The sequence below is a fragment of the Antrostomus carolinensis genome, unplaced genomic scaffold (assembly GCF_000700745.2).
Source record: "Antrostomus carolinensis isolate BGI_N321 unplaced genomic scaffold, ASM70074v2 scaffold9738, whole genome shotgun sequence".
In the NCBI taxonomy this organism is placed as follows: Eukaryota; Metazoa; Chordata; class Aves; order Caprimulgiformes; family Caprimulgidae; genus Antrostomus; species Antrostomus carolinensis.
The window spans coordinates 1-24025 of record NW_010333655.1 but is presented as its reverse complement, the minus strand read 5'-3'; the positions used below and the strand labels follow the sequence as shown (position 1 = coordinate 24025).

The 24025-nt window shown below is 37.8% G+C and overlaps 2 protein-coding genes across 2 annotated transcripts; one reads left to right on the top strand and one right to left on the bottom strand.

The window, feature by feature from the left end:
- Nucleotides 1-1047: 1047 nt before the first annotated feature.
- On the top strand, nucleotides 1048-11052 carry EXOSC8 (exosome component 8; the record flags this gene model as incomplete). The annotated part of the gene is made up of 10 exons (XM_010173932.2): nucleotides 1048-1098; nucleotides 2194-2257; nucleotides 4224-4297; nucleotides 4852-4897; nucleotides 5930-6035; nucleotides 6121-6166; nucleotides 6422-6518; nucleotides 7566-7686; nucleotides 10304-10410; nucleotides 10838-11052. Coding segments are annotated over 10 exons (828 nt in total), but the record flags the coding sequence as incomplete, so codon positions are not given.
- Nucleotides 11053-11397: 345 nt separating this feature from the next.
- Nucleotides 11398-23225, bottom strand: LOC104529589 (transcription factor SPT20 homolog; the record flags this gene model as incomplete). The annotated part of the gene is made up of 9 exons (XM_010173931.1): nucleotides 11398-11529; nucleotides 12377-12504; nucleotides 13047-13152; nucleotides 15307-15429; nucleotides 16792-16847; nucleotides 19280-19434; nucleotides 20653-20965; nucleotides 22725-22886; nucleotides 23117-23225. Coding segments are annotated over 9 exons (1284 nt in total), but the record flags the coding sequence as incomplete, so codon positions are not given.
- Nucleotides 23226-24025: the final 800 nt, after the last annotated feature.

The window sequence follows — 24025 nt, the reverse complement described above, 5'->3', positions numbered from 1 at the left end:
GATGCTGGAATCGTAGAATGGTTTGTGTCAGAAGGGACCTTTCAAGATCATCTAGTCCAACCCCCCTACCATGGGCAGAGACTTCTTTTGCTTGAGCAGGTTGCTCATAGCCCTGTCCAGCCTGACCTTGAACACTTCCAGTGATGGGGCATCTACTCCTGTGGGTAACCTGTTCCCGTGTCCTTACTTCTTCCAGGTTTATGGCTTAAATGTGTGAAACAAGCTTTAGCAAATGCTCTTGCGTGAATTGGAAGAGAACAGGCCATGTGCTGGGGTTAAAAAACAGTGGTACAGGACTGACATACGGGGAACCAACTGGGGTTAATTCATGTTCGGCATCGTAAGCTGTACCACCTCTGTATGTCAGTTTGCATTTGGAAAAGTTACCTTTTCCACTTATCTTTTTTTTCCTTCCCCCCCCCCCCCCCCAAGTGTTTATTTCAACAAAACTGAGATGGCTTGCTTCAGATATTAATGACATTTCTATGAGTATTTCTTAGTTTAATGCTCTGTGCCTAAAATATTAATACACAAACACCGTTAGTGTGTTTGATATATAATTGATATATCATTGATAATGATTATAATTGATAATAAGCATTACTTATTTCCCATCTGAAGCACTGCATGAAGCATATGTCTTAACTTTATATTTTCTAAATGATTCTAAGAAAAAATAACATTTCAAGCCTGTAAAATTGTTTGAAACCATTTTGTACATCTGAATGCAGTCTTTGAACTAACAAATATTTCAGACACTAATAAAATGACCCTTTCTGCATTTTTTCAGAAACATTTTACACCCTTGTCTCAATAAACATTCCTTTTGGATTGAAACTAACAGTCGAGATTATTGAGGTGAAAGCTAGTAGTTTGTGTCAAGTGTATGGGCAGGCAGGTTGTTTGTAAGGAAGAAGCATTTTGGAAGTGAATTTGAGCTTTGCTGGTTGTCTTGATTCTCAGGTTATTTGTTGTTGTAGGTATATGCTCCCTTATCTTTTTTTGCTGCCTCTTACCTACTTGGGAGCTTGTGTGTGAACTTTTCTTTCTATTTGTTTTAGAACAGTGGAACCATTGGAATATTACAGAAGATTTTTGGTGAGTAAAACACAGTATGCATGTATAAATTGCTTGTTATCAATTTTTTCTTGCTTTTCTGATTTGTGTGTGTGGAAACATGAAACTATAAGGGAAAAACAAAAAACTCGCTGAGCAGGGGAAAAATGGTCATACTCTTCAGAACATGTTTTTTCATCTGTCTGTGGCATTGGTGCTGCAGCAGGTTGTGTCCCTGTTTGTCTTGATGGGTAAATGCTTCTGTTGGCCTCAAAAGGAATGTGAATTAAATTTGACCAAGATGGTGATGTAGGTTTGTGTCCAGTACAAAATTAGGTCAGACCGGGCTTTTAGATGCTACTAAAAACGAATAATAGAGAATGTCGCTGCTAACCATGCTCACCATAACTGTGAAGGAAAACCACTGATTTTTTAGTGTATTAAATTAGCTTATCCATTACTAAGGTAGTATCGACTTAGAAATGGATCCAGTATTATTGCAGTCAGTTTTGGTTCTCATAATTAAACCAAAAGTCTTTGCTTTTGAGAAGCTTGAAACTGTGGTGAATAATAATTCAGATCTAATATGACAGTGAGTTGATGCAGTTTCTAACTTAAGGCTCAGGTATTGTACAGCTTGTGACTTGCAGTATTTGAATGTTGGGGTTTTTTTGGGGGGAGTGTTTTGTTTTTGTCTTTTTTTTCCCCCTCTAACATTCATTTTGAGAGATCCACTAGGCAGAGATGGGGGAGAGGAATTGCCTACAAAATCTCAACAGTGCAGACAGGTAGGGACCCTGATTTTAAGGTATCAGTGAGTATTCATTCCTGAATGATATTCTGAATCTAGCCTCTAGTACTTACTTGAGACAATCAATCTATTGTTATGTTTATTTTCTAAATAAATTATAATAACTTAAAAAAAAAGGTTTTTTTGCAGGCCTACAACCACAAGCTACTTATCAGCTGATGAAAAGGTGGCTACAATGTGACTGAGTTTTCCCTAACATTTTTGTAACTGCATATTTCTGCTAAAAAGAAGAGAATACTGTTTTTTATTAGCTCATATAGCATAAATATTGGTGTGTTATTTAATAAAATAGGTTTTCTAATTTGAACTTTGTAATTTTTGTTTAGAAAGAGAACTGTCGACCCGATGGAAGGGAATTAGGTGAATTCCGGGCAACCACTGTCAACATAGGCAAGTGCTTATTGGGAATAATAATAATGGGGGAGGTATGAATCTCAGATTATAGTAGTTAGTGACCCTAACAACTTGCTAGTCAGTATTCTTGTTGCTTGCATTTTGAAACAAGAAAGAGGAAGGATTTTTATTTATAGGTTCAACACGGTATAGTAACGTGTTTGAGTGTTGTTATTCAGTTCTGCTCCTGGGCTGGTATGGACAGCACAATTTAGGTGGTCGTGGAAGCTTGTCTCTTCCTAAGACAGCAGTGTATGCTACAGATGCTGAAGGCAGTGTCTAGACATATATGCCTAGGCATATACTGGCCACTGCAAAATTGATGCTCTAACATCTTGAAAGACTCTTAGGTTCTGCTTTGTTCTAAGCTTGATGAGCAACTGTCTCAAGCAGAGGCAAGATACCTCTTGTGCAGTGAGCAGCAGCACCTTACCTGCCTTTCTTACACCTTGTAAATTCTAAAAGTAAAATACAGGTTAACGTACCACCATGGAATAGTGCTGATCATTGCTCAACTTGACACTGCAGGTCTCTTCCTTTGTGCAGTGCTGCCTTCCATTAAGTCTTGCTGTAAGTCAGCCAAAAGGTGGGCTTATGGTAACCATCTATGATTTCTGGTTTGAAAAAGTATACCAGGGATCAGTGTTGGGTCCAGTCCTGTTCCACATCTTAATTAATGATCTAGAAGATGGGGCAAGGCGTACCCTCAGCAGGTTTGCAGACAACACAACACCAAACTGGGAAGAGTGGCTGATGTGCCAGAGGGTTGTGCTGCCATCCAGGGGGACCTCAGCAGGCTGGAATAATGGGCCGACAGGAACCTTGTGAAATTCAGCAAGGAGAAGCACAAAGTCCTGCACCTGGGGAGGGACAGTCCCAGGCACCAATGCTGGGGGCCACCCAGCTGGAAAGCAGCTTGACAGAAAAGGACCAGGTAGTCCACTTGGCTAGTCCTGGTGGATACAAGGTTGAACATGATCCAGCAACGTGCCCCTGCTGCAAAGAAGGTCAGTGTTACCCTGACCTGCACTAGGCAAAGCATTGCCAGCAGGCTGAGGGAGGTGATCCTTCTCCTCTACTCGACAGTACAAGAGAGACCTGGACATGCTGGAGAGAGTCCAACAAAGGGTCATGATGATGAAGGGACTGGAGCTTCTCTCCTGTGAGGAAAGGCCGAGGGAGCTAGGACTGTTCAGCCTGGAGAAGAGAAGGCTGAGGGGTGATCTTGTCAATGTATATAAATGCTCAAAGGGAGGATAAATGTCAATGTATATAAATGCTCAAAGGGAGGTTCCGCTTAAACTTGAGAAGAAACTTCTTTACAGTGAGGGTGACAGAGCACTGGAACAGGTTGCCCAGGGAGGTTGTGGAGTCTCCTTCTCTGGAGCCATTCAAGACCCGCCTGGACGCCTTCCTGTGTGATCTCATTTAGGTTCCTGCTCTGGCAGGGGGATTGGACTGGATGATCTTTTGAGGTCCCTTCCAATCCCTGACATTCTGTGATTCTGTAAATAAGATAGAACCAGGCTCTTTTTGGTGGTGCCCATTGACAGGACACAAACTGAGGTACAGGAGGCTCCCTCTGAACATCAGGAAACACTTTTTCACTGTCAGAATGACAGAGCACTGGCACAGGGTTTCCCAGAGCAGTTGAATATCAACTTCTGAATATCCTTGGAGATATTCAGAAGCTGTCTGGATACAGTCCTGGGCAACTGGCTCTAGGTGACCATGGCCCAGATGACCTTCAGTGGTCCTTTCCAGCCTCAACCTTTCTGTGTGTTTCTATGTGATTGACTGTTTAATAGAGAGATTCTATTCCCACTCTGGATTCATCAAGACTTTTCTTAGCCTGTGTTTAGTATAAAATGATGGAAAGTAAACACTTTGTGAAGGTGAATGTTAATTAATGCCCTTGGAATGGAAAAATGGAATTTTATTGAACAGCACTTTCTCTCTTCAGGTTCAATTACAACTGCAGATGGTTCTGCCCTGGTGAAGTTAGGAAATACTACGGTGATTTGTGGAGTTAAAGCGGTATGGCTGGTTTTTATTTTAACTTAGGTGTGAGCTGAAGTGGTGCATTCGTTTTTAGAATGAACCTCCTGCAGAGTTACAATAGTTTACCAGTCAGACACTAGTACAGTCTGTCACCTGAGTTACTTTTAGACATGAAAGTTTATATATTATCTGTTGTCTAATCCTACCTGTATAGTCTGAGATCACGTACTTTTGTGGTGTGTATTGTGTATGGGGAAAGAGATATACAAAAATAAGGTCTTTTTTTATTTCTACTAAAAGCTGTGTAATTGAAGAGTTACTAACTGTTGATCAATAAGTGCATGGCACTATTAAGTGCCTTGTAGCCTCAACTTTACTGCTGGCCTGTCATGAATTATGAGACAAATCACTGTATATCCCGGTATTAGCGTTTTCCCACAGGAGAAATACAGACAGGGTCTGATCAAAAAAGGCTCTTGTAAATCTCACTGTAATGATAACTGTGAAGAAAATGACCATTTATATATAGAATACCTGGAAAATCTTTTTATACAAAATTCAGCTCTTCATTTTTGTCTTTTTTTCTCCAGGAACTTGCTGCACCCGCAGTAGATTCTGCTAATAAGGGATATATCGGTAAGCTTTTCAGTATGGATCTCACTCAGATCTTGTATTGCTTCAGATAGAAGGCTGTAATGGTGGGATAGACTGAGTGTCTTGTGAAGGCTTCTTAAAATAACTAATTTGGGTAAAATTGTATTATTTAAAATTAATTTTCAAATTGACATACAGGAGATGGTACTTCAGAAATTTCAGAATTCCCCTGGTCTGCTTACGGGTTTTCCATGTAAAGCTGTTTACTTATTGCTGATTCCAGGCCAGGCTGAAAACAAAGCTGCCGCAGGAGGAAGCGTGTATGTTGAGGGGGAAGGTATTTCATCTATAAAAGACTGGCATGCAAGGTTGTGCAAAGGAACATTAACTTTTGTCTTGAAGTCCCAGTAGGCAAAAAATGTAACTCTTAAAAACAGTGAAATAAACCCTGTTTATTTCTTGGAGAACTGTAGAAGTCTCAGGGCTGCATCCTCACTCCTGTGTGGAGTTTCTTTTGAAATAAAATATTTGTGTGGAACTGAGAGGTTAGACTAAATCCCCTTTTTATAAGGCATCTCCAAAGTATGATGTTTTCAGTGAACTCGATTATACTTTTTTTTTTTTTTTCCTGAGAATATTTATGTATGTTTTTGCTTCAAGTCTAAAGCATCAGGGTTTAATGGTTGATGAAAAGCAGATAGCATACCAGTAAAGTCAGGCAGTGGGATGAAAATGCTGTTGCTTCTTGATCTGCTTAAGAATGCTTAAGACTTAAATAAGAGTTTGTGTGGGCTCATGATACTCGTAGCAGGCTTACAAACAGGAAATGGTAGTTAGAAGTACGTGCTTCTCCATAATTTCTGAGTACAGAGTACTGTAAGTTCCTTAATACAAATTCATGCATAACTTTATTTTTGAGGGGAGAAGTAGGAAGGCTTTATTGAAAAATTCTTGGTCTTGCCTTTCATGTGAAGTATGTATAATGGTATTAAGAGTGTGTATTGTCTTAATTCTATTTTTGATATCCCATTGTCTATTTTCTTTTGTTTATGACTAATGATTCTTGCTACCTAGTTCCAAATGTAGAACTGCCATCCCTCTGTTCAACGAGGTTTCGCTCTGGACCGCCTGGTGAAGAGGCTCAAGCCGCAAGCCAGTTCATTGCAGATGTGATTGAAAAGTAAGAATCATCTTAATGCATTTAAAACACAAACAACTGCAAGACAATTTTCTGTTTCCTGGTTTATTCTCTCATTTTATTTTAGTTCACAGATAATAGCAAAAGAAGATCTATGTATTGCAGACGGCAAGGTAAGTTGTATCTCAAAATGAAGATGGACATACTAACAAGATCACAGTGTTGAGACGTTAAATAAGGTATTTGGGGTTATAGATTGTTTTGTCGTTGTTTTTGCTTTTTAGTCTTCCTAGCTTGGTTTAGATCTCAAGTGTAAAAATCGTATGATAGATATAAGTATCTTTGTTCATGTGCCCTAAATTTTCTTAGCTATTGCACCATTTGCTTAGCTGCTGTCATATCTCACATGTGCAAACCTTTTTTGCTAGCTTGCTTGGGTGTTATACTGTGATATCATATGTCTGGACTATGATGGAAACGTTTTGGATGCCAGCGTCTTTGCTCTGTTAGCAGCATTAAAGAATGGTAAGTCTTCTCTAGAGCAAGAGACACACTCTGAGTAGCATTGCTTGGAGAAATACGTTAGTTTTGAGGGATGATGAATCAGTAACTGGTTCACAGTTCCTTAAGAGTGAGACTGCTTTTTTCCTGTAATTTGAATGCTAAATTACTAAAACTCAAATACAAAGTGGAAGTGATGGTATGGATGCCATAGATGTGTAACATCTGGGGAGTGGGATCTTTATGTATGTATATTATTGCTCTCTTGTAAGACTAATAGCTATTCTGCCATTTGTTCCTCTGTTGGAGATCTGAATCTTTCAGCAGTGGTTATAAACGATTTTAATGTCTACATCAGTGTCTTACTGCGTTCTCGTGTTTTGTGTAGGCAGAATGAGTCGTTGGGGGCTTTGCTTATTTGTCATAACAGAATATTCCTAGCTTAATGCATTGTAGATTGAAAAAACTGTTTTCATGCATACAACATATGGATTGATTGTTCAGAAGCAGGTGGGTTATAAATGCACATAGGAGAAGGTATAAAGGGAAGCCTAACAGCAAGGCCACCGTTCCTAACTGAATGGCTTGCCTTTGAATTCCTATTCCTACTTTGCCCTTGATTTTCTTGTCTCAAACACTGTATGGGTTGTCAGAGCAAGAGTTATTTGAAGACGAGGTTGCACTGTTTCTATGGGTATATGAAATTCATCAGATGGGACTATGTTCCTGTTTTTTGTATGTCCAGTAGGCTTTTTGGGGAAAAAATACTTTTTGTTAAATATGACTCTAAAGTATTGTAATTGTATGGCATTTTGCTTCTGTGTAAGGAAGAATGTTACCTTGAGGAGAGAAATTAAATACTTCCTTGAACAGGTAGTTCTAAGCTAAATACTTTCCTCGGATTCACTATTTTTTTTGTACAGTACATCAGTAATGTAGCCAAAACTCTATTGGGATCCATTTTCAGTGGCTTAAAATAAGACCTTAAATACTTCAGTAGTCTTGGACATGTCTAGGCCTAAAACCAGCAAATGTTTAATGTTATACCATTGTCATTTTTTACCTTTTCAGTACAATTGCCATCAGTTACTATAAATGAAGAAACTGGTTTATCAGAAGTTAATTTAAAACAGAAGAATCCTTTGATTATCACAAAGCATCCAGTTGCCACATCATTTGCTGTATTTGATGAGTAAGTTCCTGTTTTGTACTTATGAAAACAACTCCATGTGTAAAAGAAGTGAAAGACAGAGGATGCTACCAGTGATGTTTCTGCACCACTTACGCACTTCTGCTAATGAAGAGCGTGCAGTCTCAGGCAGTGTTGTTTCACTTTATCTTAAATACGTGGCCTCTCTTATTTAACTGACCTGTAGTTCTGTGACATGAATGACTGTGCAGAACAAAACGCAGTCTGTCCAACTTCTTCCTGTGACTTAAAGCAGAACTGGTTCCCAACCTAAAAGATATGCTTAAAAGTACAGGGATAGCTATTGTTTTGGTTTTGCAGTATCTTTGAGACAAAATGGATGTTACCAATGCAGGTAATGTTTTAGAAGCCTCTGTAAATAACAGATATCAAAGATGGTAGTTTCTGAACAGCTTATACCAAGGAATTAGTAAACAGAGGAAGTAAGAAGTAATGGTCCAGTTAGAGCAATGGAACCTCTGGATCACTGAAAATATAATTACCCAAGATGAAGTATGACCAGCACTCTTAAGTAATTGTTCATGTAGGTAAAGAATTGGATTATGAGAATTCAAAATAATTACATCTGATAACTTGGCTCCTCACATGAAATTGTTTACTGGCTCTTCATTAGTCCAAGTATGCTAAGTGTGTGTTCTGCTGTTGTTTATAAGAAATTCAGTTACTTATGGTGGTATCCATTTGAAAAGTATAAAATGACAAATAAGATGGTGCTCGCTGTGCTATGAATCTGATTTAAGATTTAGGTCAGGGGTTCATGGCACATTAATCTGGATTTGCAGAAATTATTAATAGGCCCTTTCATTCAAATATGAGATTGGGTTGGGGGAGCACTAAACTCAGATGTTGACCAAGTGATTACCAAAATGAATAAAATAAGAAAGTTATCAGTACTTCTGTTAATTGCTTTAATACCAGTTCTCATGGGGCTGAAGTTTGATGTAGACTGAGAGTTTGGATGGCACGATAGGCACAGTTGTCAGTAGGCTGTTATTTGCACACAAATCACACGTAGTTACCAATAGCCAAAGAAGCTGCCTTTGGAAGAAAGCTCTGTGACAGTCTGTTGGGCTTTGTTCTCTTTGCTGAAATGAAGTGTTCCATTGAACAACTTGTCTCCCTTCAACTCCTAAAACTAAATACTGAGGGAGTGTGCCTGTGTCTGCCTGTGTTGTGGTTTGTTTTTTTTTTTTACAAATTCTTGTTTATTAGTTTTTCTACAGCTGTTGACATAGCCCTCTAAATAATATGTTTTACATACTGTGACTTCCAGAGATGTTTTTCTTCTGCATAAAAGCCCTCCTTGAATAAATGAGGTTGGGTTGCTGGGTAGTGTGGGCACGGTGAGAAGCGCTGGTGCAGAGCACTGTGCAGCTTCACAGATGGCTCCTGTGGAGTCAACCTGTATGTAAATACCGAGTCTGATGTGCTGAACTCCCCATGTGTGCGAGGTGCCTCTGTCGTGCCAAGGGCTGCTGTTGCACGGTGCGTGTGGGTAGAATAAAGCAGTGTTTGAGGAGCGTAACTAGGGATGGACGTTTTCAGTACGCTGCTGCTACTAAATGGCAATCTGAAACTATTGGTGCAGTTGTCAATTACCCAGAAAACCCAGAATTATGCATTGCATATGAGTTCAAACGGAAAAATTCTGTTACTCTTCCACCTGTTTTGTGTAATCAGCTCCTCTAGCCTTGCTACTGACTTCCCCCCTGCAAACTTGTCATAAACACCACTGAGCATAGGTGTAGTGTACTCCAGCTGCTAAACTGAGTTTGACTACATCAATACTCATTGTTAGTTTAACACAAAAACTTGAGCTAAAGTCTTCTCTGTCATGATACCGGCACTTCAGACAAATGTTTGTAATGGTAGTGATTTTTATTTTAAAGAAACTAAGGCTGAATGGTGGCTGTTTGGCTTTTTTAAATTTAAAGTTTTTCTTGTGCAAAGTTGGCTTATAGTTCAGATCCTCTTTTTTTTTTTTTTTCTTTTCCCATTAGTTTGCTCTATTTTTAACTTATTAATTGGTTCAAAAATAATAATATTTAATCTCTTTTAATGATCTACATCATGTGATGTATGACAGCTTATTTTGGCTGCCTTAAGGAACCCAGTAAATGCATTTCTGAACTACTCCTAGTCAGAGTAGTGTTAGAGTTCTTTGACAAGACACCGAGAACTACTTTAGTGAATTTGCCATTGGAAATTAGTTTTGCCTTAAGTTCTAGTAGAGATTGGTGTGGCCTACACCTAAAACCAATGTCATTATCTTTGTGTAACTCTGGAGTAAGTGACTGCATACTGCAAATGGCAGTTTAATGGCATTTTCCCTGCAATATATGGGTGTCACAAATCTATGACACTTAAACACAAAGCTGTATTTTCAACAGCTAGTGTTTAACAGACACACACATTTAATATGTGGAATCTCCCACTTTTTTTTAATTGGTGCATTTTGCTAAGTAGATAAGCCTGAGCACTAAATCCACCTACAAGTATTTCATAAGACTACAGTAAAAAATAATAAGTTGTGAGCTTTGCAATAACGTTAATGGAGCAACACATACTAATGTGCATGCATATGTTTTTCTTTCACAAGCACGTTACTCATTGTTGATCCAACTGCTGAAGAAGAAGACTTAGCAACTGGAACAGTAACTATTGTAACTGATGATGAAGGCAGACTCTGTTCTGTCCATAAACCAGGTACTTCCAAGTTTATTACACAGGAACTTATGGAGATGGTAATCTTTTATTGACCTAGATGTTATGTACCTGCTTTTCTTTGTAAAACGGGGTTGCTTTATGATGATGGGCTGCTTGAGTACTTACTGAATAACTTCCTTTTGAAATTAATTTTGAAAAAGATGGCATGACTCAGGTTGTAGGTCCCTTCCAGCTGAAACAGTCTAAGTTCAAAAAAACGTCACAGCTTGAGCTACCTACAGCAAAGGACAGATTTTGAGTGTGTCTCCTGTTACACTTCTAGTTTGTTTCTGTTTTCTTTGCCTGAGGCTGTCTGTGTGAAAGTTGTTGGTCATGTGAAATACTGTATTAATACTCTCATTTGGAAAACACATTTAGAGATACTGAAGTATAAACAGAAAATCAAATTGTTCCCTTTAATTTTTAGGTGGAAGTCCTCTTACAGGAGCTAAGCTTCAGGACTGTATCACCAGAGCAATTACAAGGCAGAAAGAAGTAAAGAAGCTGATAGACAAAGTAGTAAAAAGTATAAAGCCCAAGTGAACAAAACGAGAGATCTTTTCAAAAATGGATTTGTAAAAATTGTATTTGTTACAGTGTTCACAAACCTTTTATACTAAATAAACAAATACCAATACTACATTTACAAAGTTCATTTTTTCTAAAATGTTTTTCACCCTTATACTATGTACAATGCTGCTGAGTGGTAAAAAATACAAGATAAAACGTTCTGTTAAAAAATTAAGTGACTTAAGGAAACCAGGCTCGAGCTGCTTTCTAGATGAAATCTCTAGGTTCTGTAGAGTTGGCTTCCAAAAACAGTTCATTCGTTTCAGTGTAATGGCAAAAGTTCATTTTCTCACCAGTAATGTAAAATACTGATTTGTTTTTAAGTTTGTTTTTAATCTGAAAAAAAAAAAAAAAAATCCCCTCTGAATTGATTTTTTTTTTATTTAGCAGAAGAAAAAAAAAAATAAAAGGCAAGTCTCAGGATTTTGGGGGGGTCGGTGTCCCTCTTTTCCTTTTACTTTTTGAGTGGCTGCCTGAATGCTGTTGACGATGCAGGTGAGCTGCTTGTGCTGCTGCTGCCATAGCCATTTGATGCTGCAAGAATCGCAACTGCTGCCATGAAGGAGAAGGGGGAGAAAAAGCTTGTTAGCATTGACTATAAAGCTGAGTTTCACATCAGGAAGAATGAGAGGAAGGCAAGGGAAAAATGAAAATTAAAAAAATGAGGAAGCACCAGGTTGACAAAAGGAATACACCATGTACAGGGGCAATGAGTACAGTCAAGCAGCACCAGTGGCACAGAAGCCTGCTGAGGGCAGATGTACTTCGACAGCTTTGTTCTTTGCCCTTTCTCTCCAGTGCAGTAACTGCAGTAACTCAGCAACTTCAGTGAGTGTTTGGGTTACACAGTACATTAAGATAATACCTTTTTGGTATATGCATGGTATGTATTGTCTATTTTTATCACAAAGGGGAGACAGCTAAAAAAAACCATTAAAAATATTTTCATAAAGCATCTGAAAGACAGAATGCTAAAAGGAATGCCTTCCCAGAGCTGTTGCTTCCATGGGCTGACTGTAGCTGTGCTACATTTGAACTTACAGGTGCTTACACATTCATGCTCTTTGGAAATCTACTGGCACCTGGCAGAGCTTATTTAGGTATGTGCCACAAGCACTCCTTGAATGTTAGCAAATCAGGAACGTGGATGGCTTAAATGAATAAAAATAAATTCAGTGCTCCAAGCTGAGAGAACAACAGATTTCAAATCCTTCATGATATAGTTTGCCAAAATTAATGCTTCTTTCATTTAAGAGACAATAAAGACATTAGTTTAAAGGGAAAAAAAAGGGGGGGGGGGCCCCCGCAAGATTTTTTGTTTTGGAGCCAAGAATTGTATTTAATTATTTTATTTTTTTTTTTTTTAACCACAGTCAGAGTGAAGTTGCTGGATTACTTGTATCTGTTGCTGCTGCTGCTGCAAGGCTTGTTGCTGTTGTTGTTGTAAGGCAGAAGAGAGCTGGAGTCTCTGCTGAGGAAGGCTTTGCCCAGGTCTGTTCACGGCAGAGCCAAGCTGAGACAACACTAAGAAAGGAGAAGGGGAAAGCAGGCAGGTCAAAGAGGTGAGGTCAAGTTTGTCAGGGTCAGGGAAGGAAGACAGAGGAATAGAGTGTAACAGAAAAGGGGGATCAACAGAATTAGTTTCAGAGTCAAACTCGAAACAGTGCAGAATAAAGTATACATGATATACATACTCTGTTAGTTAGAACATAAGTAGATTATGAAGTGCTTGTGGAGACACAAAGAGGTTTCTCATACTGGATGTTAAGCACACAGTTAAAGAAACATTCCTCAATGAAGTCTGGCATGGAAGTTCCCTGTATTTTCTTTTTATATTGTGTGACTTGTTTTCATGTGGTATTATCAATTTACTACACTTAACTGCCAAACAAAGCAGAAAAGTGCAAGCTTTGGAAGTCCAGTATTTCTTGTATAATTCATGTGCTAATAATAAATAGTAAATTGTTCTGATCTCATGTAAGACTTCTTTAAGACCAAACTTCATTTCAGTGTGAATTTATCAAGATACACACTTGACTAAAAAAGGAGGCTCAGCAAGCACATACCTGTGGCTTGAGGTTGCATAAAGTTCCCTACTCCAGTCAGGTTAATTACAGCAGCTTGTTGGGCAGATAATGCCTGATCTTGATTGGATGGACCTTGGTCAGACCCCTAGCAAAAATGAAAAGCTTGATCCTTATTACCAAACCCTGGTATCCATGAATAAGCAAATAAAGCCAGTGTGAAGGCAAACTTTTGAAGTGCTATTTAAAAACATTCAATTCTACATCTTCCAGTTCATGTAGATACAGGCTATAATGTAGTTACTATTAAAGTAGAACAAACAGATGCTGAATGCCCCAAAACAGCTCCGTTTTGCCAGAAATGGTATTATGCCTATTGCCCAGCAGAAGTCCCATGTCATTACCAACTTCCCTGCAGTCAGCAGAGACTACAGTTCATGGTTGTAATCTTATATTTCCTGTCCCACTCCCAACCCCCAAGTCTTCAGGTGACACCTTAAACCATTCGTGTGCAAAGGTCCTAATGAATCAAAATGTAAAAAGCCTGAAACTTGCATTCACGTGCTCATGTTGTGCCATGTGCTCCTTAATTTTATAGCAAATACAAAACCTGCTTGTAAAATTTTATTTTCATAACAGAATAGTTCTCACAAGCACTGAAATGGAATTAATGGAGTCTGATTTACTGTCTACTGAAGTCAAAGGGTACTGAATTATGACCTTTTCTACAACTGAACTTATGCACTGATTCATAAAGTGGGGAAATACAGTGTTATCTATGCGATTCAAGTAAACTGCATGGCTTACCAGTCAGAAAAAAAAACTCAACAAAAACAAACCACCTTTTGAGCAGGTACATTTCCAGGAGTTGCAATGCTTCTTTAGAATAACCATATGAAATAATGCCACCAAGATCTAGGTAAACTTGACCAAAAGACTGCACATTAAGATGACATCATCATCATCTCGATGAAGACTAAGACTACTAAGACAGACTTACAAAGTCATAGAAGCAACATTTAGGGAAAAACCCCAAGTATGAGACGAGAATGTACATACTCTGCAGAGAAAACTGTTCAGTTTTTTCCCAGCACTTGGATGACAGCACTGTGAACACACACATTCCTGTCCTTAGTGAACTAAGCCAAGGCATCTGGTACCCACAGTAGCTCATTTTAGCTAATGACCCTTGTCTTGCTCTATAATGCGTGGTAAGAGAGAAGCTTCTTAGGGAAGTCAGGCATTGCAGAGAGATTGATTTCCTCCAGAGAACTTTCTGCCACAAGAAGGACTAGGCTTACATCAGCTTTTTTGTAAATCTCCTTAAAGTTCAATGTTGAGAAAATAAAACCCAATAATATGAGCTTGCATAGATTTTTTTTTTTTTTTTTTAGGAATTCAACTAGTAACTGACATTTGGATTCTGAGAATAAATGTGAAAGTGTCCTATGAAACTGTCCCACATTCCAGAACATGGCCTATGACACAGGAGACTATACACCATAAAAACATTTTAAAGAGGCACCTTACTTACGAACAGTCTACAGTAGCACAAGCAAAATTATTATGACAAACTGAGTATCCAGGAGAGACTATTCGATAAACAGAAGTCTTACATGTCTGGGAAGGCAAAAGATACAGAACACAAAAGCAGAGCAGCTCCTTTTCCCCAAACTGCTCCATTAGTGCTGGTAAGGTTTTCAGGCACAGGTAGAACCACCCACTCAAAATTTGTTATTTTAAGAACAGACAGATTGATCTGTACCAAGAGGTTAGACTTCTTCAGTGATTAAAGCCTTTAACACTAATTACAAGCAGCAGCAGAGCAAGTGTTTTAAGATCACAGCTTTAAAGCCAACTGATACTTTCTCTGGTGCAAAGACAACGATTCTGTTGAACTACAGCAGTGAGGATCATAAGCCAACTCACAGCAGTGTAAATAAGTTCTAGTTACTCTAGTAATTCTGGTTCATCTGGTGTTAGCTGCTAGTTAGGACAGCACTAAGCTGATCTTACACCACTCATACAGTAGGCTGGCTCTCTTCATGCTAAAGACAGTGCTTAGCCAGTTGCTTTGTTACAGCTCTTCTACACAGGACATAACTAAAGGAGTATAACACAGCTCCAGCCATGGCAACAAAGCCACTGCAGTGTTTGCAGTCTGAGAAGGTTTTGCAGGAAGTCTCTCCTTCCCTTCTGCCTTTAGATCTGTTTTGTAAAGGCTCATTTACTGGTGGAGATGGGGAGAATAGGAGAAACTGTTTCATCCATGCACCCCAGACTGAGGGCTCTTAACACACACCTGTTCTCCCTGTTGCTGAGGACTACGGGCTGTAGGCTGCTGAGACTGCTGCTGTGAAGAAAACTGTGACAGCTGCTGCTGCTGTTGCTGGAGTGGGTTAAAAATAAGTGAACCACCTGGAAGCTGTTGAAGATTAAAAAACAAAAGGCATAATTCAATCAAACTGATGAGTTTCCCACTGTCCTAGGATGAACATGACACTGATAATGAGGTATTTCTTTGGAGGTTTTGTTTTGTTTTGTTTTTTAATCCTTTAAAATGAATCAGTACACAATTGCTGTTGTTTGTGAAAAAGCCTTATGCTCAGAAAACAAACCTGCCTCAAATTACAGTGAGATATTTCCACAGGAAATACATTTTTATTATTCTAATTAAAAATGGAGATTGAGGTGATACTGGAAATGTAAAGGCTAGTCTTCAAAAGCACTGTGTATTATTTTCACTTTCAGAATATTCCACTGAATTTTAATTGATGCTTCTAATCCAAGCTGCAAGGTCTGATGCCAAAAAAATGTTAAACAGTCTCGATTCCTCTTCCTTACCCCAGCTTTAATTGCACTGATTTCAGACAAATTATTCTTGGCTTATACAAGTGGCAGAGGTAGCCTGAAAGGATGTACTTCCACATGGAATCACACAAATACAAGCATTACATTTTATAGAAGAGCTCTACTCTGGCATAACTGCCTCCTGGGCCTGCACTTTTCCATGTTTCTGGAGTGGGAGGAGGAAGCAGCAGAGCTACAGCTCATCTTTTACATTTTTGAAGCATGGTGCAACATTTGTGGAACACTGAAGCTGCACTTTGCACCTGTAACCTGTATCTGACTTCAAGATCCAGGAACTACAACCAGTTCCACAAACACTCCCTGTTCTGCTTTTAGATGGAGCTCTGATATAATAAGCAACTTTAGCTCATGTTTGTATTTGTAGGTATGCTTAGCAGAAAGAAAACATTTACAGACCACCTAAACCCCCTATCTTAGATCAAATTCTATTTCCATTACCAGAAGCTCTTTAAAGCTATTACTGCACCTACCTGTGAATGTTCAGCTCAGCCTTTAGGCCTTGTATGTGTAACCCCGAGTGATTCTACCGTAATGATTTGTACTTTCAAAATAAACATAACTTCAGTTTAAAGAATGATTTGCAATAAAAGCTTAGGCAAATCCCAAAAATTTAAGATTGTATTTTAAGATTAATCTCTTGAATTCAAATGTCAGCATTTTTAGATTGTTACTGAGAACAGCTGCTTTGTTGTGTGCTAAGAATATAATTTCCACCCGGTATTTTTATAGCAGTAGCTTTTTTTTCTCTCATTCTAAGTGTTTTAAATAAGTAATTAAAATTTGCAGTAAATGGTTTGTTTGATCAACTGGCTTCAAAGATCTGCGGGGGGGCAATGCAGTAAGAAGCAGCACTAAACATGCCTCTAAAGAAAATCAAGAAATTATCATTATTATTGTGTCCAAATATATCAATTACCTGTAGAAGATTTAAGGGCCGAAGATTTGATGCATTTTTCAAACCAAAGGGGCTGCCTGTTAAAGAAAACATCTTTTTATTAGTAGGAAGTCTTTACTTATTTATACATGTGTATTGCAATTAATACACCTTTCCCCTGGGATAATTTCTAAACATTTGGAAGTTGGAAAACTGGCAAGTTTAAATTTTACACTTAACACAATGCTGCATTTTCTGTAATGTTGATAAGTTCATAGTTATCCAGATTCAAAGTCAAAGAGAGCTGAGTAAAGAGAAAGAAAACTGTATCGCTACTAAACACTGTACCCCATAACCTATAACCTGCTAATGCCTTAAAGGTAAGTGTGGAGAATATCATAGTAGTTATTCTTCAGTGATTCTTCTGGCTTTAAAAAGTTTTACTGTTTGTAGAGTAAATCCAGAAATGTCCAAGGGCTCAATCAAGTAACAGGCTGTCAGCTTCTCAATCATTAACAGAAAATAATACCACCCAAAATCTTAGCAACTGTCTTCCCTGTCAAGGGCTTCTGGCAAGATTTATCTGATTTGTAGAACTTTCAGTATTATTTCACATGCCACTCTTCAAAGCTATGCTTAAAAAATAAAAAAAATAATTAAAAAAGATGTATCTGTAGTATGCTATGAGTTGGGTATAGAAGGGCTACAAATGCTCCAGTAAAACAGCGGCTGTCAAACAGAATCCCCCAGAAGTCTGCCACTGACCTAGCCCAGCTCACTACTACCATCTGTTATGTGGGTGACAACATAGCACATAAAAGTCTGTGACACCAAACTGATAAAGGTTGATAGTGCTTGAAAGGACAGAATTAGAATAAAAGTGATCCTAAGGAATTGAAGAAAGGGTCCAAAAATCAGTAACACTGAATTAAAAAAACCACAAATGAACAAGTACAAAGTTGTGAGGAAGTAGCTTTGTGTCTATACAGCAAGAAAGGATGTGAGAAGTTACAGCAAGTCACAAGCAGATACAAATCATCCATACCACAAACTACAGAACACACAGAACCACCTCTTCACACATTTTACATTTATAAAACTCACTGTCACAAGATGCCGTCGATGCCAAAAATATAAATGGGTTCAAAAAACAGTTAGATAAATCCACAGACTACAAGTCTAACACAGAATATTAAGCACAAAGATCCATGTGGAGAGTCTTCAGCTGAGAAAGTCTCAAAGCTGCAGACTGCCAGAAGAGGTACAGTTGTATACAAGGGATGTTTCACTTCACACTTTTACCTTGTCTTAAACTCTTTCCTAAGTATCCTCTAATGGCAACTGTCAGAGACAGAATATAAACTGGACAGATTTTTGGTCTAAACCAATAAAGCTGTTCTTATGTTCATGTAATGCTGTTGTGAAAATGCTGTTGCAAAAAATACAAATAAAAAATAGGCAGACCTCACTTGAGGAAATGTTAACAGGAATGTTGTGAAAGAGATGAGATGCATTTATTCTGCTCTGCTCCACAGTGGTAAATCAGCCAAGCTCAGGCTTGTGTCCAGTTTTGGTTATCACATTTTAAGAAGCATGTAAGCAAATTGGACAGTCTAGAAGAGAGTGACAGGATTATGAAAGGTTTGAAAAATACGACCTATCAGAAAGGGAAGACAAATGTGGGACATGACAGCATGTTTGATACTTAGAAGGTAAAGAGAAACAGTGAACAATATTTTTCATATCTGCAAGGAACAGGAAAAAAAAAAAAAGAAATTAATTTGCAATTAAGGAGATGCACTGCAATTAGAAGGAAATATTTTGTATGGATAATGAACTACTCCAAATAGATACTGAGGGAGACTGGAATCTTCTTCACTGAACTTATTTAGAGTCAGTTTAGATAAGCATTGGTTCAGTATGGTTTAGACAGATTTGACTCTGCCTTAACTGTAAGGGATGGGTATCTTGAAGTCTCTTCTATACTTCTGATTCTGTAATCATACATTAGGGGTTTTTTGTCTTTATTATTTTTTCAGAAAAAAACCCTTAAGAATTTAAATGTTACTTTAATGAATAGTGAGGCATACAAATTTACATAGTCCTATTTGAAGGCAATAAGAAACTAATTCATTGCCCTACTAGAATAAAGCAGTAGCAGTAATAGAATGAAATGCCTCTCCCATTTAAAAAGTGATGCCTCCTTCTAAGTTCAGTCATGCCTTTTTTCTGGTAGTTATCATAATCAATGTTGCATTTGAATTTGGAATTTCTCTCAAACTTCCTACTGAGCATACAAAACAATCCAGGTTTTGGAGTACATTTCCCCAGTCTAACTCTTCAAAATCAATTTCAAACAATCTCAAAGGTAGCCTGCGCTTCCAATGCAAAAATATGTACGTTGTTCCTGAGCTCCAGCCATCAAACACACAATCTGTTCACACAATGGCCACTTTTGCCCACTGTTCTCACAATATGTTTTCGTACTGTCCCTATCTGAAAAGTGGCTTTTCAACTTATTTAGACTAACCTGCTTGAGAGGCAGACTGCATTGCAGCGGGCAGCGCACTTGGTACCAGACCTCCTGATGGTAAAATGCCACTCAGATTTATACCTGCAGGGGCTATGGCACCAGTGTTGCACCCCAACATAGGGTTTGAACCACTCATCAGTGTCTGTGCTCCACTGTAGAAGAGGAAAGACAACACATGAAACCCACGTGGTACAAGCAAATCTAAGTAACTAAATTTTTGTCCTCTGTCTCATGACAAGTAAATAAATTGTTTGCTGTAAATAGGGTTATGGATGAAGCATCAAGGCAGCTTAAAAATCATTATGCCTAGGGTGGTATAACAAATACATAAATTCCTATTCTTGGCATATAATTTTTTTTTTCTTTAGTATAACTATGGAAAAAACCCACAAGTGGTTCTATTATTCTAGAAATCCTGAAAGATCAACAGTCTTCAAAATAGTTGTCTGCCATAAGAAAAAGTTAAAGAACAGGTATGTGTTTTCTTTTTGCACCATGAAAAAAAACACCCCTCTAATTAATCAACAGTAATTGGAGTCCCCATTCCTGGAGGTATTTAAGAGTCATCTAGACATAGTGCTCAGGGACATAGATAAGTGGGGGACTTGTCAGTGTCGGGTTAATGACTAGACTTGATGATCTTAAAGGTCTTTTCCAATCGAGGCAATTCTGTGTGATATTGTGAACAGTGATCAACTGCTGAACACCTTGGATGAGTAATGCAAGTGTCTGATACTTGCACTGAAGCACACTTATACTGATCACAGAATTCCATTTAGCCAACAAGGCAGTTCACATTATACCATACAATCTATTCTTGACAGCAACATTTATTATTTTTTTAAAACTACAAAAAGTGTTTTAAGGATCAAAGAATGTTTAACCTCAATGTTTGATTAAATTGTTAGAAAAGTTGTTGTTTTCTTGTATTTTACATACAATCTTTCATTCATAGGCACTTTAATATCAAACATCTTTTCACTTTTTGAGTGATCTGCATATGATATCCACCTCCTCTCTGATTAATAAAAAAAGTTTTCAAACTTAAAAGAGCAAAACCACTTAAATTGAGATTAAGCCTTATGAAATTCATCTATATGCATCCAAAAAGCTGAAAGCAAAATTTTCTTAACAGACTTTTTCAATATATGGATAGTAGGTGCCTTATATTTGAGAAATACAAGTAGTTTCTAGTGGCTCCTCACTCTGTAGTTACAAAGTGAATGATCTTTTTGTATTGCAGATCCTGAAAAATATCTATCCTAACGGATGCTGGACAGTCCTGTACCACTTCCCACCCTCCCACCTCACCACCCCAACAACCAACCCACCCAGGGCAAATTAAGAAACCATCATAACAAAAAACTTACCACACAGAGCCCACTACATTGATGAAGTTAAGTCCTGCAGGGTTTGCCATGACCTGGGTGGAGGTTGTTCCTGTAGTAATGGATGTTACCATGGTGGAAAGAGGAATGGTCATTACAGGCAGTGCCTGGCTCAGAGACATTTGCTGCTGAGCAAACGGGGTTAACAAAGTGGGCTGAGGGGTGAAGCCTGAATCTTGGGGAGTAGGGGTGGCAGAAGGGGTAATAGGAGTTGAGCTCTGAGCATCAGGAGGGTGTGGGGTCGATGAAGGGGTGTTGGTTGGAGTAGGAGTAGATGGTTTAGGAGTTCCAGACCCTGCTCATTGAGAAAAATAAAAAGTGCTAGTTTGTTATAAAAGGCCAGTCCTTTTTGTATAATAAGGTTAATGGAATCTTATTTATCACTGACAATTTGTTCTGTTTTTTAGACTGCAAGTGTTAATTTCTACACGAGTGTTGCAGCACACATTCATTGTTAAGGATGCAGTATAATCACACAGAAAACCCATTCTCCATGCTTAATTTCTTAAGCCATACACAGTTTTGTATCCTCCATTAAGTCCTTCCATAAAGTAAGTCATAACTCCATTCAGAAATACTTAAATCAAAATAAAACAATTTCTTAGGGACCATTTTAACCTAATTAATGTTTTTGTCCTAAAACGTTAAACACATAGTTGATATGCACTGCCTGCACAATAGCATTGTGTTAAACATATATCATGGAAAACAACAGATTCAACAAAAAACATGTACTATTTTAATAATCATGGGGTGGATCTAAATTTCATCAGATAGCTAAACTCCCATTTGCCATGTTTTGATCAAATAAAAATAATTTTTTAATTTTTAAGAACCAGAGGATAATACTGCATCTTTAAAAGTTATTGTGCAATTCCTTCTGCTTAAATGTAGCATGTATAGCTATATTTGTTGTGGATGCAGCAAGCACAGTTTATCAATAGAAAAGCAAAACAAAAAACCCCAAAAGCTTGAGGTGTTTTTTTGTGTTTGTTTTTTTTTTTTTAGCTTTCATGTCCTGCAGAAAGAAAGGAAATAAATGTGAACATCCAGCTGTTGTGCCCAGAGCATTAAAGTAACAACTGCGTGAAGTGGATTTACACAATTCGTAGCACTAACATAAAAACTGAGTAAATATGTTAGAAGAAAACTTCTCTGAGTTTTCTCTTTTTCTTTGTGCAAAACAAGAAGGCAGAAAATTTACACCTTTTGAGCTACCCAGATTTTAAATTATTTAATGCAAAAAAGCATATTATGATACTGTGCAGGATACTGGAATGTGCAGTACACAATTACTCATAAAAACCTGAAAAGCTGCAGCTATGATTTCTCTTTGTACAAATCCGTTCATGAAATGTCTCAAGACGCATACATGTTTTAAAAACTGTTTATGATCTAGAGCTATGATTACAGTGATTCTGCCTGTGTTAATGGAAGTACTTAAACTAGGATGCCACTTATTGAAATTTACATTTTAACACCTGAGAATATGGTGCTCTCATCATCAGCATCACCACCACACTTGCAATCAGCAATGATTTGTAAAACAGTGTAGGAGTGTTTTAAAAAATCATCTTATCGTTTATTGTATCACCACCTTGGGACTGATCAGATTATATACATACACAGAGATACAACTGCATCAGCTCCTATAACATTTAAAAAACCAGGTGCTTAAATTATGTAAAGGCAAGCTGATCTAACATACTGTTTTTACACTGGAGGGAAAAAAAAAAAAAATCTACACTTTGGAATTTTATCTCATCACATCATCTACCAGCCTTTCATAAATGAGGCGATCATACTAATTGCATAAAGTGTATTAAAACGTATACACAAAGGGTGCATACATATATACAGAAAAAACGAACACAGTTACAATAAACATAAAATACATACAGTGAACAAGAGACCTGCCTAAAGCTGCACAACTTATACAATTCAGGGTACACTGTACACTTAAAGTTTCATCATTCCACAGGTTAAGAAGTTTATCTCAGGAAGCATTTATGCAAAAGCCTAAGATTTAATGGAGAATTTAGGTCGTGACTCACTTTGTGAAGAGCTCGCAGGAGACATGGCAGCTGGAGAGAGCATGCTAACTTGATTAAGATCCATAGATTGTTTCCGAGAAAGACCAGGAGGCTTAGAAGGAGGAGGAGGAGGAGTTGGGGATTTTAGATGGCCACTTGACTGTTGTGGACTAAAAATACTACCTGGGAAAGCATAATTAAAATACATTATTGTTCTGTGAGTATATGTTAACTCGAATATTTGTTAGGATATGGTTTTTAGAACAACAATCAAAAATCAACAAAATTATGCTCTTTTCCTAGATAAGATTCTGATTTTTTTTTTTATATTAAATCTTTACTAAAGGGATATCTTGTAATTTTACAAAAGACAGAACACATAAAAGGAGATGCCCAAGTCAGTAAATAATTACCTGAAGAGCTACTTCCTGAACTTGAAGGTAATTTGATGGGAGGAGGTCGGTGTTTTACACCTTTCCCCAATACTGAAGACTGAACAGAGCCTGATATACTTTCTGGCTGCTAGGAGGAAAGAGAAATTAACACTACCACAGCAATAATGTGAGCTTCCACATACTTGACAGAAAAGATAATTCAATTAATTTGTATTAGACTTCCCAAAACCATGACAAAATTCCCTTCAAACATTTCAGACTTTTATTTAAAAACCATAACCTATGACAGACTCTTGCATCAAGTAGCTTCAAAGTGCCAGTAAAATTTAAACTGAGTAAAAAAAAAAAAAAAATAGACTAAATTCATAATCCCAAGAGCTGACACTGTCAAAAGATTCCACAGTGAAACAAATTTACAGTTATAGTCTATATATTTTTGCCTATAAAGCAGGTATCCCATAAATGAAAGTAGTGTCTAAACAAACACACAATTAAAAAAACTGATGAAACTAGAAAGCGAGGCTCTCTATGCCGAATGGAACGTTTCGGTGCTGAAGCCAAAATAAGATGTGCATGGGCTAAAAAATCAGAACATCCACCACCGTGAAGAATCAACTTTTTTGGATAGCATAGCTTCTGCTGATTCCCAGTAGTAAGAGACAGTCCCTCTACATGTTTGTAATTGCTTGCTTATAAAAAAAGAATCTTTTGAGGAAAGTTTCAAGGATTACATTTCTATTATTATAAACTGCTTTCTTAATTCTGAAAATAAAGATTAATGCCCCATTCAAAAGAGGGCTTGATCATTAAGTAAAAGTAACCTCAGTAACTTTGGTCCAGCTTTTGGTGGGGGCTGGGACAGCCAGACAAGATGACTTCCAGAAGTACCCTCTCACCTTATTCTATTTTTATATATATATATATATA